General features: G+C 45.4%; 1 protein-coding gene across 1 annotated transcript; it reads left to right on the top strand.

Moving 5' to 3' along the window:
- The first annotated feature begins 602 nt into the window (after nt 1-602).
- LOC119659945 (signal recognition particle 54 kDa protein) lies at nt 603-2,703 on the top strand. The gene is made up of 7 exons (XM_038068290.1): nt 603-839; nt 912-1,088; nt 1,147-1,527; nt 1,596-1,744; nt 1,800-2,061; nt 2,124-2,495; nt 2,556-2,703. Exons 1-7 carry the CDS (start codon nt 762-764, stop codon nt 2,652-2,654), a joined length of 1,518 nt encoding a protein of 505 aa, XP_037924218.1. The 5' UTR covers nt 603-761; the 3' UTR covers nt 2,655-2,703.
- The last annotated feature ends 10,469 nt before the right edge of the window (nt 2,704-13,172 follow it).

Here is a 13,172-nt window from a genome sequence, read left to right as displayed (position 1 = left end):
CCGTCTCCGAGAAAAATGCGTGTGACGGACAGACAGACAGTAAACCGATTTTAATAAGGTTTTGTTTTACAAACACGCTTCGGTCACGCTGCTCCCAGCGCAGAGGTGAGGCAACATCTGACGATTTGCCTCTGGTAAGAAACCGTAAAGCCGTAATCGCCTGACATTTTTGTAAAGTTTCGCCTGACGAGGGGTCCGTGGACCAAAAAAAGGGAGTAAGTTGCTCCCCATTTGGTCCGGTCAGCATTAAGTCGATGCGGACTTAGGACCCCTTAATTCTCAAAAAAAGATATTAGAATAATCCTTGGACAGGAAATGCTCAGGTTTTCACCATATTGGCAATTAGTCGTGCTCTTAGAATCGGAGAAAAGAAATTTTTAATTCGGGGTGGGATTCTATTTCATTTATTTCAGTTGAATGCCTATATTACTGAAAAGTATTTGTTTCATTGGAAAATCAGGATTTAGTGTGGTGTCGGGAAACAATTAACTTCCGTGGTGAATTATTTCAAAATTATGGATGTTGTTTTCACCACAACCAAAGATCTCAACAGATGTCGCCAAGCAATTGACAACATTTATCCAATCACAAATGATATATCTAAAAACGTCAAAGCCATCGTTGCAGACTTGTCAATCCACAATCGACGTGTGCACCTTCCTCGTATTTCGCGAAAATACTTTTCATTTCATTCGCCGCAACGAAATTCGAAACAAATATTGTAGATTCAACGCTGACACGTTTTAGAATTACCCGCCAACATGGTTTTAGCAGATTTAGGCCGTAAAATCACGACGGCCCTCCACTCGCTGAGCAAGGCGACTGTCATCAATGAGGAGGTGAAGGCGCTTTCTAATTTGAAATTCCGAGTTTTTCGCTTTGCTCTTCTGAAATCATGTCTGTTTTCGCAGGTTTTGAATTCTATGCTTAAGGAGATATGCGCGGCGCTGCTCGAGGCTGATGTCAACATCCGATTGGTCAAGCAATTGCGGGAAAATGTCCGGGCCGTGATCGACTTCGACGAGATGGCTGGCGGCCTGAACAAGCGACGAATGATCCAATCCGCAGTTTACAAGGAATTAATTAAGGTTTGTATACGTGGCAGGCAGCATCCGAACTGTTTCAGTTTCGAATTTTCCATCTCAGCTCGTAGATCCCAGCGTCAAGCCATACCAACCAGTGAAAGGACGTCCGAATATTATCATGTTTGTCGGTCTGCAAGGATCAGGGAAGACGACCACTTGCACGAAGCTGGCCTACCACTACCAGAAGAAAAATTGGAAGTCATGCCTTGTGTGCGCGGATACCTTCCGTGCTGGTGCCTACGATCAGATCAAGCAAAACGCCACGAAGGCCAGGATCCCCTTCTACGGAAGCTACACGGAAGTTGACCCCGTGATAATTGCGCAGGACGGTGTGGAGATGTTCAAGAAGGAGGGCTTCGAGATGATCATCGTGGACACGAGCGGTCGGCACAAGCAGGAGGAGTCGCTGTTCGAGGAGATGTTGGCGGTCGCAAATGCTATCGTAAGCCCCGTTCATCTACCGCAGCTCCTCAGCAATAGTCACCGCACTCATTCCTGTTTTCATTTCAGAAACCCGACAATATCATTTTCGTGATGGACGCCACGATCGGACAGGCTTGCGAGGCTCAGGCGCGTGCTTTCAAAGAGAAAGTCGACATCGGATCCGTGATCATCACCAAGTTGGACGGCCACGCTAAGGGTGGTGGCGCTCTATCAGCGTAAGTAGAGGAAAACTCTGCCGTTGATCAGTTTGTGATCTCCGTTTACCTTTAGAGTTGCCGCGACCAGTTCCCCGATCATCTTCATCGGAACCGGAGAACACATCGACGACCTCGAGCCTTTCAAAACGAAGCCATTCGTGAGCAAATTACTGGGCATGGGGGACATCGAGGGGTTGATTGACAAAGTAAACGAACTGAAGCTAGACGACAACGAGGATCTGATCGAGAAGATCAAACACGGTCAATTCACAATTCGTGATATGTACGAACAATTCCAAAATATTATGAAAATGGGACCATTCTCGCAGATTATGGTGAGCTTTTGCTCCCTTCTGAGTTTCGCCATTCCAGTTAATTGACTTTCATTTCATTGTAGGGCATGATCCCGGGCTTCTCACAAGACTTCATGACCAAAGGCGGCGAACAAGAGTCGATGGCACGAATCAAGCGACTGATGACGATGATGGACAGTATGTGTGACAGCGAACTGGATAGTCGAGACGGAGCGAAACTATTTAGCAAGCAGCCGACTCGGGTGATCCGGGTGGCGCAAGGCTCGGGCGTGACAGAACGTGAAGTCAAAGAACTAATTTCACACTATACGAAGTTTGCGGCTGTTGTGAAGAAGATGGGCGGCGTGAAAGGTCTCTTCAAGGCAGGCGATATGGCGAAGAACGTGAACCCGACACAGATGGCAAAACTCAATCAACAAATGGCGAAGATGATCGATCCACGAATGTTACAACAGGTAAAGTTGGAAGCGGGTGTCATAGGCTAGGCGTCGATACTAAAAGCGATTTCGTTTCAGATGGGCGGTATGTCCGGTCTGCAGAGCATGATGCGGCAGCTGCAGCAAGGAGCGGCTGGGGGCTTAAGTAATTTAATGGGGGGTTTTGGGAAATCTTGAGTATAGCAGATGTTTGGACTAAGAAATATATAATCGATTGTATACAAATGTTGTGGAGGTTTCATTTTAAATTGACGAAGATCTGCCAGCTTGACCGGCAGGGGTTCTTCTTTTTCTTTAGCCTTTGTCCCGTGCTCATGCGAATCTGAATGTAATCGCAAGGCACCATCCAACGTATCAAGCCACCGTTGTTAAGGCCTGCCTTTTGATCGTTTACCATCGACTTCGATGTTCAGATCAATTTTGGCCAGTGAACTCTCGTTAGTGCGAATTACGTGACCATACCATCGAAGATGCCAACGTAACATTTTCGTCTCCATTACCGTAAGACACCGTTCATTGTCTTTTATAGTCGCCCAACACTTAGAACTATAGCGGGCGACATTGCGGTAAATTTTAGATTACGTCGATCACACTTCATCTAGGTTACAATAATGCGTAAAGTATCTGACCGGAGTTATTTAAATCGCTCAGTTCTGGGCAGGTTCTCATCCTCGGACAGCACCTTGTTGTGGTGGGGGAGCTTGTGGTAGTTTACTACTACACTAAGAATGTCCAAAAACACATGAAGATGGAAACAAAGGATTGTAACTCTCCAAGTGGTAAAAAATCACAGACTTCGAATCTACCCGCGACTCTGAGAAATCAGGTCGTGGCCGAGGCGCGGATTTTGGAGGCCTCACTTAACATGTTCACCCACGGAGAAATCTGTGGAAGACAGGCTCTCCACTTCAGTGAAAAACCTACACCCGGTGTCTACGACGCGGTCAGCCAAAAAGGATAGTACAATAACTCCCTTAATGAGAACAACTGGAAATCTGACTATGGTCGGTCGGTCGGTGACACTGTTACCTAACTCTTCTAAAATACGGTAGTGGAAGGTTCGGCAGAAGGAAACTTCAGCCGCAAAGGAGAAGAGACTACAGGCTTACTTGTCAGAACCTTCTCCTCCACCTGTACCTGGAAAAACGGAAGAAAGGGAAGCTGGTAATGTGGACGCAAATGGTCGGACGCCGGTATGTGAAAATAGATCCATGCAGCCCGGACTCCGTGAACCTGGGAGGGCTGCTACCCAACAACAACGGAAGGCACTGCGAAAGAAGGCGAAGTTTCTTGTGAATGAGGACATGGACGTTGCTACACCACCAAGTGTGGCGATATCCAGAGAGATTGGACGCAAGAAAGCGGAACTTTCAGTGGAAGGTGAGAACAAGCTGGTAACCCCGATGAGATCCACACTGAATGCAACAGGCTTTTCAGTTAGCGGCGGTTTTAATATTAGACTGCACTTATGGCTACAAACATAAGAGTCAAATCAACCTGCACCATGCCAAAGCTTCTTCTTATCTACTGGAGGCAAAGCTGGCAAAGTTGCAAGACTGTCCTTATATATTTCTGGTTCAAGAGCCATGGGTCCATGTTAACAGAATCTATGGCGTTGGATCAGTCAAGGGAACCAGGATCTTTTCCGATGAAAGATCCTCGAGATAGAGGGCCTACGTTCTGATGTCAAAATTGTTAGAGGCAACCATACTGAGACAATTCTGTTCACAGGACCTTGTTGCGGTCAACTTACAATACCAGGTTAATGGTAAGAGGAGAAACGTTATAGTTGCCTCTGCCTACTTACCCTATGCCCTCCGCCAACGCATACACTAGTATACAGAACCAAGTGGCCATGAACTTTTAATAGGTTGTGATGCGAACGCTCAGCATATTTGTTGGGGCAGTAGCAAATGCAATCCTTGAGGAGAGAAGCTGTTTGATTTTATCACTTCAGCTGGTCTGATGACCGCGAGCGTAGGGTGCGCCCCTACATTCGTGGGGCCAAGAAGAAGTAAAGTAATTGACCTAACAATATGCACTTCAAAGTTGTTAGAGTTGATTAGAAACTGGCGAGTACTAGATGAAGTCTCGCTCTCAGATCACCGTTGCTTAGAATTTAGTCTAACTATTACAGACGGACAGCCTGTAATACAAAGACGGAATCCTAGGAAAACGGATTGGACAAAGTTCAATCAACTTCTTGGCGACAAAGTAAAATCTCCTAGATGACTAAGGACTCCTTTGGCGATAGAAGATCAATTGAAAATTCTGAATCGTACACTTTTAGAGTGCTTTGAAGAGGCTTGTCCTATTTCCCGAGACCAAAGTTGTAAAACGGTTCCATGGTGGAACGGAGAACTGCAAAGTTTCCGAAAATTAACCAGACGACTTCTAAATCGTGCTTGCAAAAGCAATAATGATGAAGACTGACTAAATTTCCGGAACTCACAGCGTGAATATAAGAGTCTCGTAAAACGTTCGAAACGAGACTCTTTCAGAGCATGCTGTGAGGAACTGGATGGTGGAAAATAGACTTCCAGGTTGTGCAGAGCCCTTAATAAGGATGAGTCCAAGTTGAGGCCAAGTTGGACTCTCCTAGAAAGCCGGATGGTACTTTTACGAGCTCCAGAGTTGAGTCTATACAGACTCTCTAGGAAGTGCACCACCCAGGAGAGCAGGTCTCAGAAGTGGGTGCAACACGAAGGTGTTGCAAGAGGAATTGGGACACTGCAAAAGCGGTTGTTACCCATGAAACGGTTAGAGCTGCCATACTGTGCTTTGAACATTTCAAAGCACCTGGCATGGACGGCATCTATCCGGCAATGCTAAAGGAGGGTATGGAGCACTTAGAGCAACCGCTAAGAAATATTTTTCGAGGATTTCTTGCTTTGGGCTACGTGCCTTCCACTTGGCAAAAGGTTAAGGGAGTCTCCACACCGAAACCTGGGAAAGATGACTATTCTAATCCAAAGAACTTCAGACAGATCAGCTTGACTTCATTCTTGCTGAAAGGTTTGGAGAGATTATTGGAGCGTCACATTCGTGGAAACGCCCTTAGGTCGCACCCACTTAATGAAAACCAACTTGCTTACCAGCGTGGAAAGTCCTGTGAGTCTGCTCTTCATTCTTCGGTTGTAGTGGATGCAACTTTGAATGATGAGTACGTGATAGGGGTGTTCGTGGACACTGAAGGGGTCTTTGATTGTGCGCCTTTTCAAAAACTTTATGATGCCGCCAGAAAGCATGGTGTTGATGATGCTTTAATTAAGTGGATCCATTCTACGCTAACGCAGGGATTGTTGTGCGTTGAGGTGGGTGTCGATCGATATCTCACAACAGAAGCAACGAAAAGCTGCCCCCAAGGAGGTGTGCAGCCGCCACTTCTGTGGAGTATGCTGATCGACTCACTACTGTGCGAACTGCAAAATTTGTCAATACACGCCCAAGCTTATGCTGATGACGTGGTTGTGCTTGCTGTTGATCGGGATCTTGGAACGGTGTGTAGAAATATACAACGTGCTGTTGATTTGATAGACAGTTGGTGCCTCAGACATGGCCTTTCAGTTAATCCAAATAAAACCACAATGGTATTATTCACAAAAAGGAGAAAACTGGACGGACTTTGCCTCGCTCCAACTCTGTGAAGAAATGAAATACCTGGGAGTCACTCTAGATGGAAAACTTCTTTGGAACAAACATGTAGGGGTAAATATGAAACGAGCTCTTACAGCTTATGGGCTATGCAGATGGACTTTCGCCTCGACATGGGGACTCAGGCCTCATGTGGTAATGTGGATATACTTTGCTATCATTAGGTCGATGTTCGTTTATGTTTCCGTAGTGTCGTGGGTTAAGGTGAGACAGAAAGGTTTTCGCCGTAAACTAACCGCATTGCAAACAACTGTGTGTCTGGGTATCACTGGTGCCATGAGCCCGACATCCGGCGCAACTCTAAATGCATTACTCTTTTTGCAGCGCCTGGATATATTTATTCAGAGCACTGTAATGAGAGAAGCTCATAGACTAATTCGATTAGATCTATGGGGAAACAACGGATGTAGGGGGCATAGAGCACTGGTAGAGTTACTGGGAGTACTGAATCCAGTTCTTACAATGTCTTCCGAGTATCGTGTACATCTGTTTAGTAGAAGATGTGAAGTTACCTTGAAGCGTAGAGAAAACTGGGAAGTCCCAGAGGAATGCGTGGCGGGATATACACCGATGGCTCAACAAGAGAACGGGATCCGGGAGCCGGAGTCTACCTCTCAAATAAAACCGAGAAGTGGGCTTTCCCTTTGGGACAATATGCAACGGCTTTTCAAGCCCAAGTTTACGCGATCCCAAGGGCGCAAACTGGGTGATTGACGATAGGTTGAAGGGCAGGCGCATCGCAATCTGCAGTGATATCCAAGCTGCATTGAGGGCATTGGGTAGTCCTTTCATCACCTCGAAAATCGTTCAAGAATGCAGAAACCGTTTGAACTCTATGTCTACATTTATTACGTTCAAACTACTCTGGGGAAATCTTCTCGGATGCTTTAGCGAAAGAGGGGTCAATCTCCCCTATGAAGGAACCGGAACCAGCAATTGGAGTGTCAGTAGCATTGGCTAAGTCTGTCTTCAAAAACTGGGAACAAGCTTCCCACAATGACAGGTGGTGAAGAATTAATGCTACTAGACACACCAAACTTTTCCTGTCAGAACTAAATAAACATACTGCAAATTTTATCCAGTCGAAAAGCAGGAAGATTTGCAGAAGTATTGTGGGCATTCTGACTGGTCGTAGTTCACGAGATGATACGTGTCCATCCTGCAGAAAGGAAGCACAATCCACGGAGCATTTCCTATGTGAATGCCCCGCTTATGGAAGCATCAGACATCAGATCTTTGGTGCCGATGTTCTCCAGTTGCGACGGGTAGCATCACATCCACTAATGGAAGTAATGTCATACGTTAATGAATCCGGAATATTCCGTTAGATGGGGGTGGCGAGTACAATGTGCCAACACACCCTGAGTGCTCAGAGGCTGTAGCTTCTCCCCCACTACACACACATCATTTTGTTCGGACACTTTTGAAAGTGTTACCAAAAGCCACAAGCGACATTGGCTAAATAAAGACAATATGGTGGTCAAAGGGTAGTGTAGGTCCCAGGGCGAAACGCAGATTGGTACCCACGATCGAGCATAAAACCTGGGAAATGACTGCTGAACCAACACCAACAGCTCTACTTCAAACTCTATCTTCACCTGGTGACCGCTGGGCGCTCTTTCTTAACGAAAAGCTGCAGACGGAGAAGGATGAAGGGGAGTCTCCTGCACCTAAAAACCGGAGAAAACGTACAAACTGGTCCCCCAGGTTGGGGACAACCCTACACGGAAAACAGCACGCTACGAAGCCATAACAGGAGCCTCGGACTGGACGGATTACACAACGACGAACCCGGCAACGACAACGCAATAACGATTTGTACATTTTCTCATGGAATGTGCGCTCCCTGTACAGAGATGAAACTGATGAGCAGCTAGCCGATATCCTGTCCCAATATAGGGCTGATGTAACAGCGTTACAGGAGATGCGTTGGACAGGGACCGATTTCCTGGAGAAGAGCCGCTACACCATATTTTATAGTGGCCATCCAGTAAACCATGTGCTTGGAGTAGGTTTTTTAGTCAGCCAAAAAGTCAAAAGCTGCTGTTATCGGCTTTGAAAACATAAGCGAACGGCTATGTACTCTCCGCTTACGAGGCAAGTTTAGAAATATAAGCCTCATTAACGTTCACGCCCCTACAGAGGAGACTGCAGAGTCGGAGAAGGATACCTTCTACGAGGTAGTAGAACGAACCCTCGAAGTCTATCGCAGATATGATATTTAAATCATACTTGGGGATTTTAACAGCCAAGTAGGGAAGGAGCCCTTATTCAGACGATACGTTGGCTCCCATAGCTTACACCAAAATACAAATGATAACGGACTGCGGATTATTTAATTAGCAGGGTCACACGAAGTGGATATTGGAAGTACCTGGTTTGCGCGGAAAGCGGTCCACAAACATACATGGGCCTCTCCAGACGGGACCACTTTCAACCAAATTGACCATGTGTTGATCGAACGCCGCCACCTCTCAGCCTTGATGAATGACAGAACAAATTGGGGGGCCAATATAGACTCGGACCACTATCTCGTTGGCATGGTGTTCCGAGCTCGAATAAAAAGACCACCCAGAATCCCCTCTGACTATCAGGTGAGAGTTAACCCTGAAGCCATCCACGACACAGCCCTCCGCAACACCTATAAGAGAAAAATGGATGCCGCATTAACCGCAGTCAACAGAAGACCTGGAGATCAAGCACCAACAAATGATCTTCACAAACACCTGAAGAACGTTATCATTGATACGGCCACAAACATACTTGGCCCCAGCCGCAAAAGGAGTCGGAACAGCTGGTTTTACGATGAATGTAAGCTAGCAACGGAACGGAAGACTAATGTTGCATTCTCAAAGAACGCGGGCACGCGCAGAGATTTATCACGAAATTCGTCGAGCGGAGAAGCGACTTCATAGACGGAAAAAAGAAGCCTGGGAGAACCAACCGGTCTGTGAACTAGAAAAGTACAGTGAGCGACCGCACCAGGTGCGGAAGTTTTACCAACAAGTCAGCAGGATGAAGCCTTATACACCTGGATGCTCATCCTGCCGAGACAAAAAGGGAAATCTGATTTCCGACAGAATGGGTATATTGGAGCGATGGGTTGAGTACTTTGATGAACTACTGAACAACCGGAACATCGGCGAGTTGGAGGTCCCGCCAACTAAAGACGACGGACACATACTGCCACCACCAAGTTTAGGAGAAACAGTCCGTACAATTCATCCGCTTAAAAATCATAAGTCACCAGGAGTCGATGGAATTACAGCCGAATTGGTTAAATATGGAGGCGAATAACTACACCAAGTGGTTCATCAACTTGTGCTCAAGGTATGGGACAGCGAATCAATTCCTGACGACTGGCAAAGAGACATTATCTGTCTCATACAAAAAAAGGGAGATATTATGCCGTGCAGCAATTATAGAGGTATGATGTTGCTGAGTACCATCTATATGATATTTTCCATTATCTTGCTAGGCCGATTAGCCCCATACGCTCAGAACATCATTGGCCCATACCAAAGAGGCTTCACTCCAGGCAAATCAGCAACGGATCAGATTTTCTCTCTGCGGCAAGCGATGGAAAACTGTTGGAATATGGACATCAGTTGCATCATCTATTCATCGACTTTAAAGCAGCCTATGATACCATAGTCAGAGTGAAACTGTACACGGCTATGAGAGAATTCGGTATCCCGACGAAATTAATAAGGCTGACTAGGCTGACCCTGACCAACGTGCGAGGTCAGATTAAAGCAGCAGGATCACTTTCAAAACCATTCATTCATCAACAACGGTCTACGACAAGAGGATGCCCTATCATGCGTCCTCTTTAACCTGGCCCTCGAGAAAGTGATCCGTGATGCTGAGGTAAATTCAAGAGGTACGATCCTCTTTAAGTCCACCCAAATACTGGTCTATGCTGACGATATCTACATCATGGAAAGAACCACCCGAGACGTACAAACTGCCTTCATTCAGATCGAGCAGGCGGCGCGAGATCTTGGGCTGGACATCAACGAAGGGAAAACAAAATATATGGTGGCAACGTCAGCACCAAAAACCAACCAACCGACAACATCAAACCGCACTGGTCAAACAGGAAGAATAAAGATTGGAGAATACAACTTTGAGACCGTTGTTAATTTCTCCTATCAAGGATCGAAAATCACAACCGATAACAGCTACGATGATGAAATCCGCGCGCGGTTGTTGTCAGCCAGCAGAGCCTATTTCAGCTTACAAAAACTGTTCCGCTCGAAACGTCTCACCATAGGGTCAAAGCTCTTACTGTACAAGACAATGATTTTGCCAGTCCTCATGTATTCCTCGGAAACTTGGGTTCGAGAGAAAATCTTTCGAAGAATTGTTGGCCCCTTATCTGAGGATAGACGATTCCGTAGCTTACATAACGACGAAATCTATGAGTGATACCATGACCGTGAGGTTGTGAATAAAAACCGGCTCAATAGGTTACGGTGGGTGGGCCACTTAATCCGTATGGATGAGGATGATCCCACCCGGAAAGTCTATAAGGGCAATATCTATGGTAGAAAAAAAAGACGAAGCCGACCCTGCCTAAGGTGGAGCGATGACGTAGACCAGGACGCCAGACAGCTTTTAGGGATATCGGATTGGTGGACCTCGGCGCAAAACCGGGTTGCCTGGAGTTCCTTATTAAGGCAGGCCTAGACCGGATACCGGTTGTTGCGCCGTTGATGATGATGATGAAATAAAGACAAGAATTGTCTTTATTTGGCAAATAAAGCCATCTGCCCCGTTCTCCGCATTATAAAACTGCGTATCTATAAAACTGTGTATGCTATGGAAGTGGAGATTGGATTTTAACTCAGACAGCAATAAAAATACTGAATTCCTTTGAAAAAAAGGTCCTACGCAGAATATTGGGGGTAGTTCTCGCAAGAGATAAGTGCCGTATCGGGCAAGGACAACAGTTGTATGGAAGTTATGATGAGCCAAGATGGGATAACGCAGTCGACGCCGACGTTGAAATACTATTAGGTGGAGTAATAATAGAACGCAGATCCTGCACTGAGGGAGTTGGAGGGTAATGCTGAAGGAAGCCAACGCCTGAAGCGGGCTAAAAAACTGCGAAGGTGGAATACTTCTTAATTCGATGTTATGTTTTGTCCGCCATGGTATGGTACATGCTTCTTGATATACTCGCTATTGACATTTTTAAGAATCAATGCAGCCCAAGCGAAGAAGCCAATAATTCCCTCAGTCATAAGCTTGCATCATTCCAAATATCCACGTATTCGTTTTATTCGAATGAACCTGCGTCTACTTTCAGTCGATATATTTACCAAGCTGCGGTTTGGTCACTTTTCAGTATCATAATCGCCTAATCAGTTCCTAACGTCTGACTCAATATTAAATAAAAACTTGAATTAAATCCCATCCATCATATCCATTGAATTGTAAAGCGGACGTTCACACATTTGCGGACTTTTTCATGTTCACACAAATTTCAGAATATGGGAACAGCTCGAATTAAACTTATCAAGATAAAATTCTAACTCGCTCCACAAATATTTACGGGGAAAAACTTGACGCCTTTAAACAATAGAAAAATTTAAAAATATAAAAAATAGTATTTGTAACTTAGTGGCAATTTGAATGTTAATTGGTCTGAAAACTTTCCGTTGATCATGTTGTTTGTTGATGTTTGTTCAGCATATGGAAAGGACGGGGGTGAATTTGAAGGGGTTGATTTGAATGGAAGTGAGGCTAAAGACGTCTCCCAAATATAGAACAGAAATAAAAGTCTAGTATTCAAAAATCGTCTGTTTTGATGGAGATTTTGTCAGCCTTTGGAAGAGTTTATTGCACGATTATTTTGTTACCTGTGCCACCATTTCCAGCAAAGTTCTCAATGTGAAGGAAATGTGATAGTATCATCATTCTGTTAAGTGAAAGTCGCATCGCGTCCTTGAAGAACTATTGTGCCCCTTTTACTGGTTATAGTGTACCTATTGATCATAGTATCACAAGCAGGCCTATAACCGTTAGGAACTTTAGTATTTTCCCTACTTCCAGATCTTTCAACATTGCATGTGGTAATAAGTGTTCTCCCAGATGCCTCGACCTACTTTGCACAAGTGCCGGACACTGTCCCAGGATGTGTATAGAGGTTTCGTCATCCTCCTCACAAAACCTGCAGGCAGTGCCCGTAGATATCCCTAGTTTTCCTAGGTGATAGTTCAGCCGACAACGACCAGTGAGAATTCCCACTATGATTCGGAGGTTCTTTTTGGTGAGGTTTAAGCAATCCTTTGTGCGTATGGGTTCGTATCCCCCAATGAGCACCCTGGATTGTTCCGGCTTTGGTAGGCCCGCCCAGTATAGTTCCCTCAACCGTTCCTCTTCATTTCTTAGATTCATAGCCATGAAACTGTTTCCGATTCCACAGAAGGGTTCTGGTCCGTGTAAAGGCGTTCCTGCTCCCTTCTTGGCTAGTTCGTCCGCTGTCTCGTTGCCTTCCAACCCAGCATGGCCTGGAACCCAAAGTATTCAGACCTTGTTGGACGAGGCGAGTGTATTCAGTCTCTCAAGGCATTCCCATACCAGTTTAGAGTTCACCTGGTTGGACCTAAGTGCCTTGATCGCTGCTTGGCTATCGGTGAGAATAGCTATGTTCTGCCCCGTACATTTCCTTTGCAGATTAAAGGAGGCACATTTGTCTATGGCGTGAATGTGATAGTAGCTGCAAGTAGGGTACTATGCTCCATTTTGAACTCTATTCTATAATTTGTGGTCCTTGTGAATTTAAAAGTCCCCGAAATGTTATGTGCTTTGATAGTTTTGATTGTTGCTGAAATATTTTAGCCAGAATTCAACATACCGTTCAATGCCAGCTCATCCATGGATCTTCGTCATTCAACATGTGACCTCCAATTTCGTTCTAATTATTCTTCACCCTGAATCAGCTAGCCCACCTTTATCTAGACGTATCTTCAGCAGGTTGAAAACATGTTGTTGTTCCTCCAAATCGGAAGGCATAGATAACGTTTGAAATTC

The sequence above is a fragment of the Hermetia illucens genome, chromosome 6 (assembly GCF_905115235.1).
Source record: "Hermetia illucens chromosome 6, iHerIll2.2.curated.20191125, whole genome shotgun sequence".
NCBI lineage: Eukaryota > Metazoa > Arthropoda > Insecta > Diptera > Stratiomyidae > Hermetia > Hermetia illucens.
The sequence above is the reverse complement of the archived record's forward strand: the minus strand, read 5'-3'. Positions and strand labels throughout refer to the sequence as shown.

Bases quoted from the DNA above. Each gene is read 5' to 3' on its own strand.
- LOC119659945 (XM_038068290.1), top strand. From the start codon at position 762: ATGGTTTTAGCAGATTTAGGCCGTAAAATCACGACGGCCCTCCACTCG. The intron at 1,745-1,799 runs GTAAGTAGAGGA...GTTTACCTTTAG, and splicing joins GGTGGTGGCGCTCTATCAGC to AGTTGCCGCGACCAGTTCCC. The intron at 2,062-2,123 runs GTGAGCTTTTGC...ATTTCATTGTAG, and splicing joins GACCATTCTCGCAGATTATG to GGCATGATCCCGGGCTTCTC.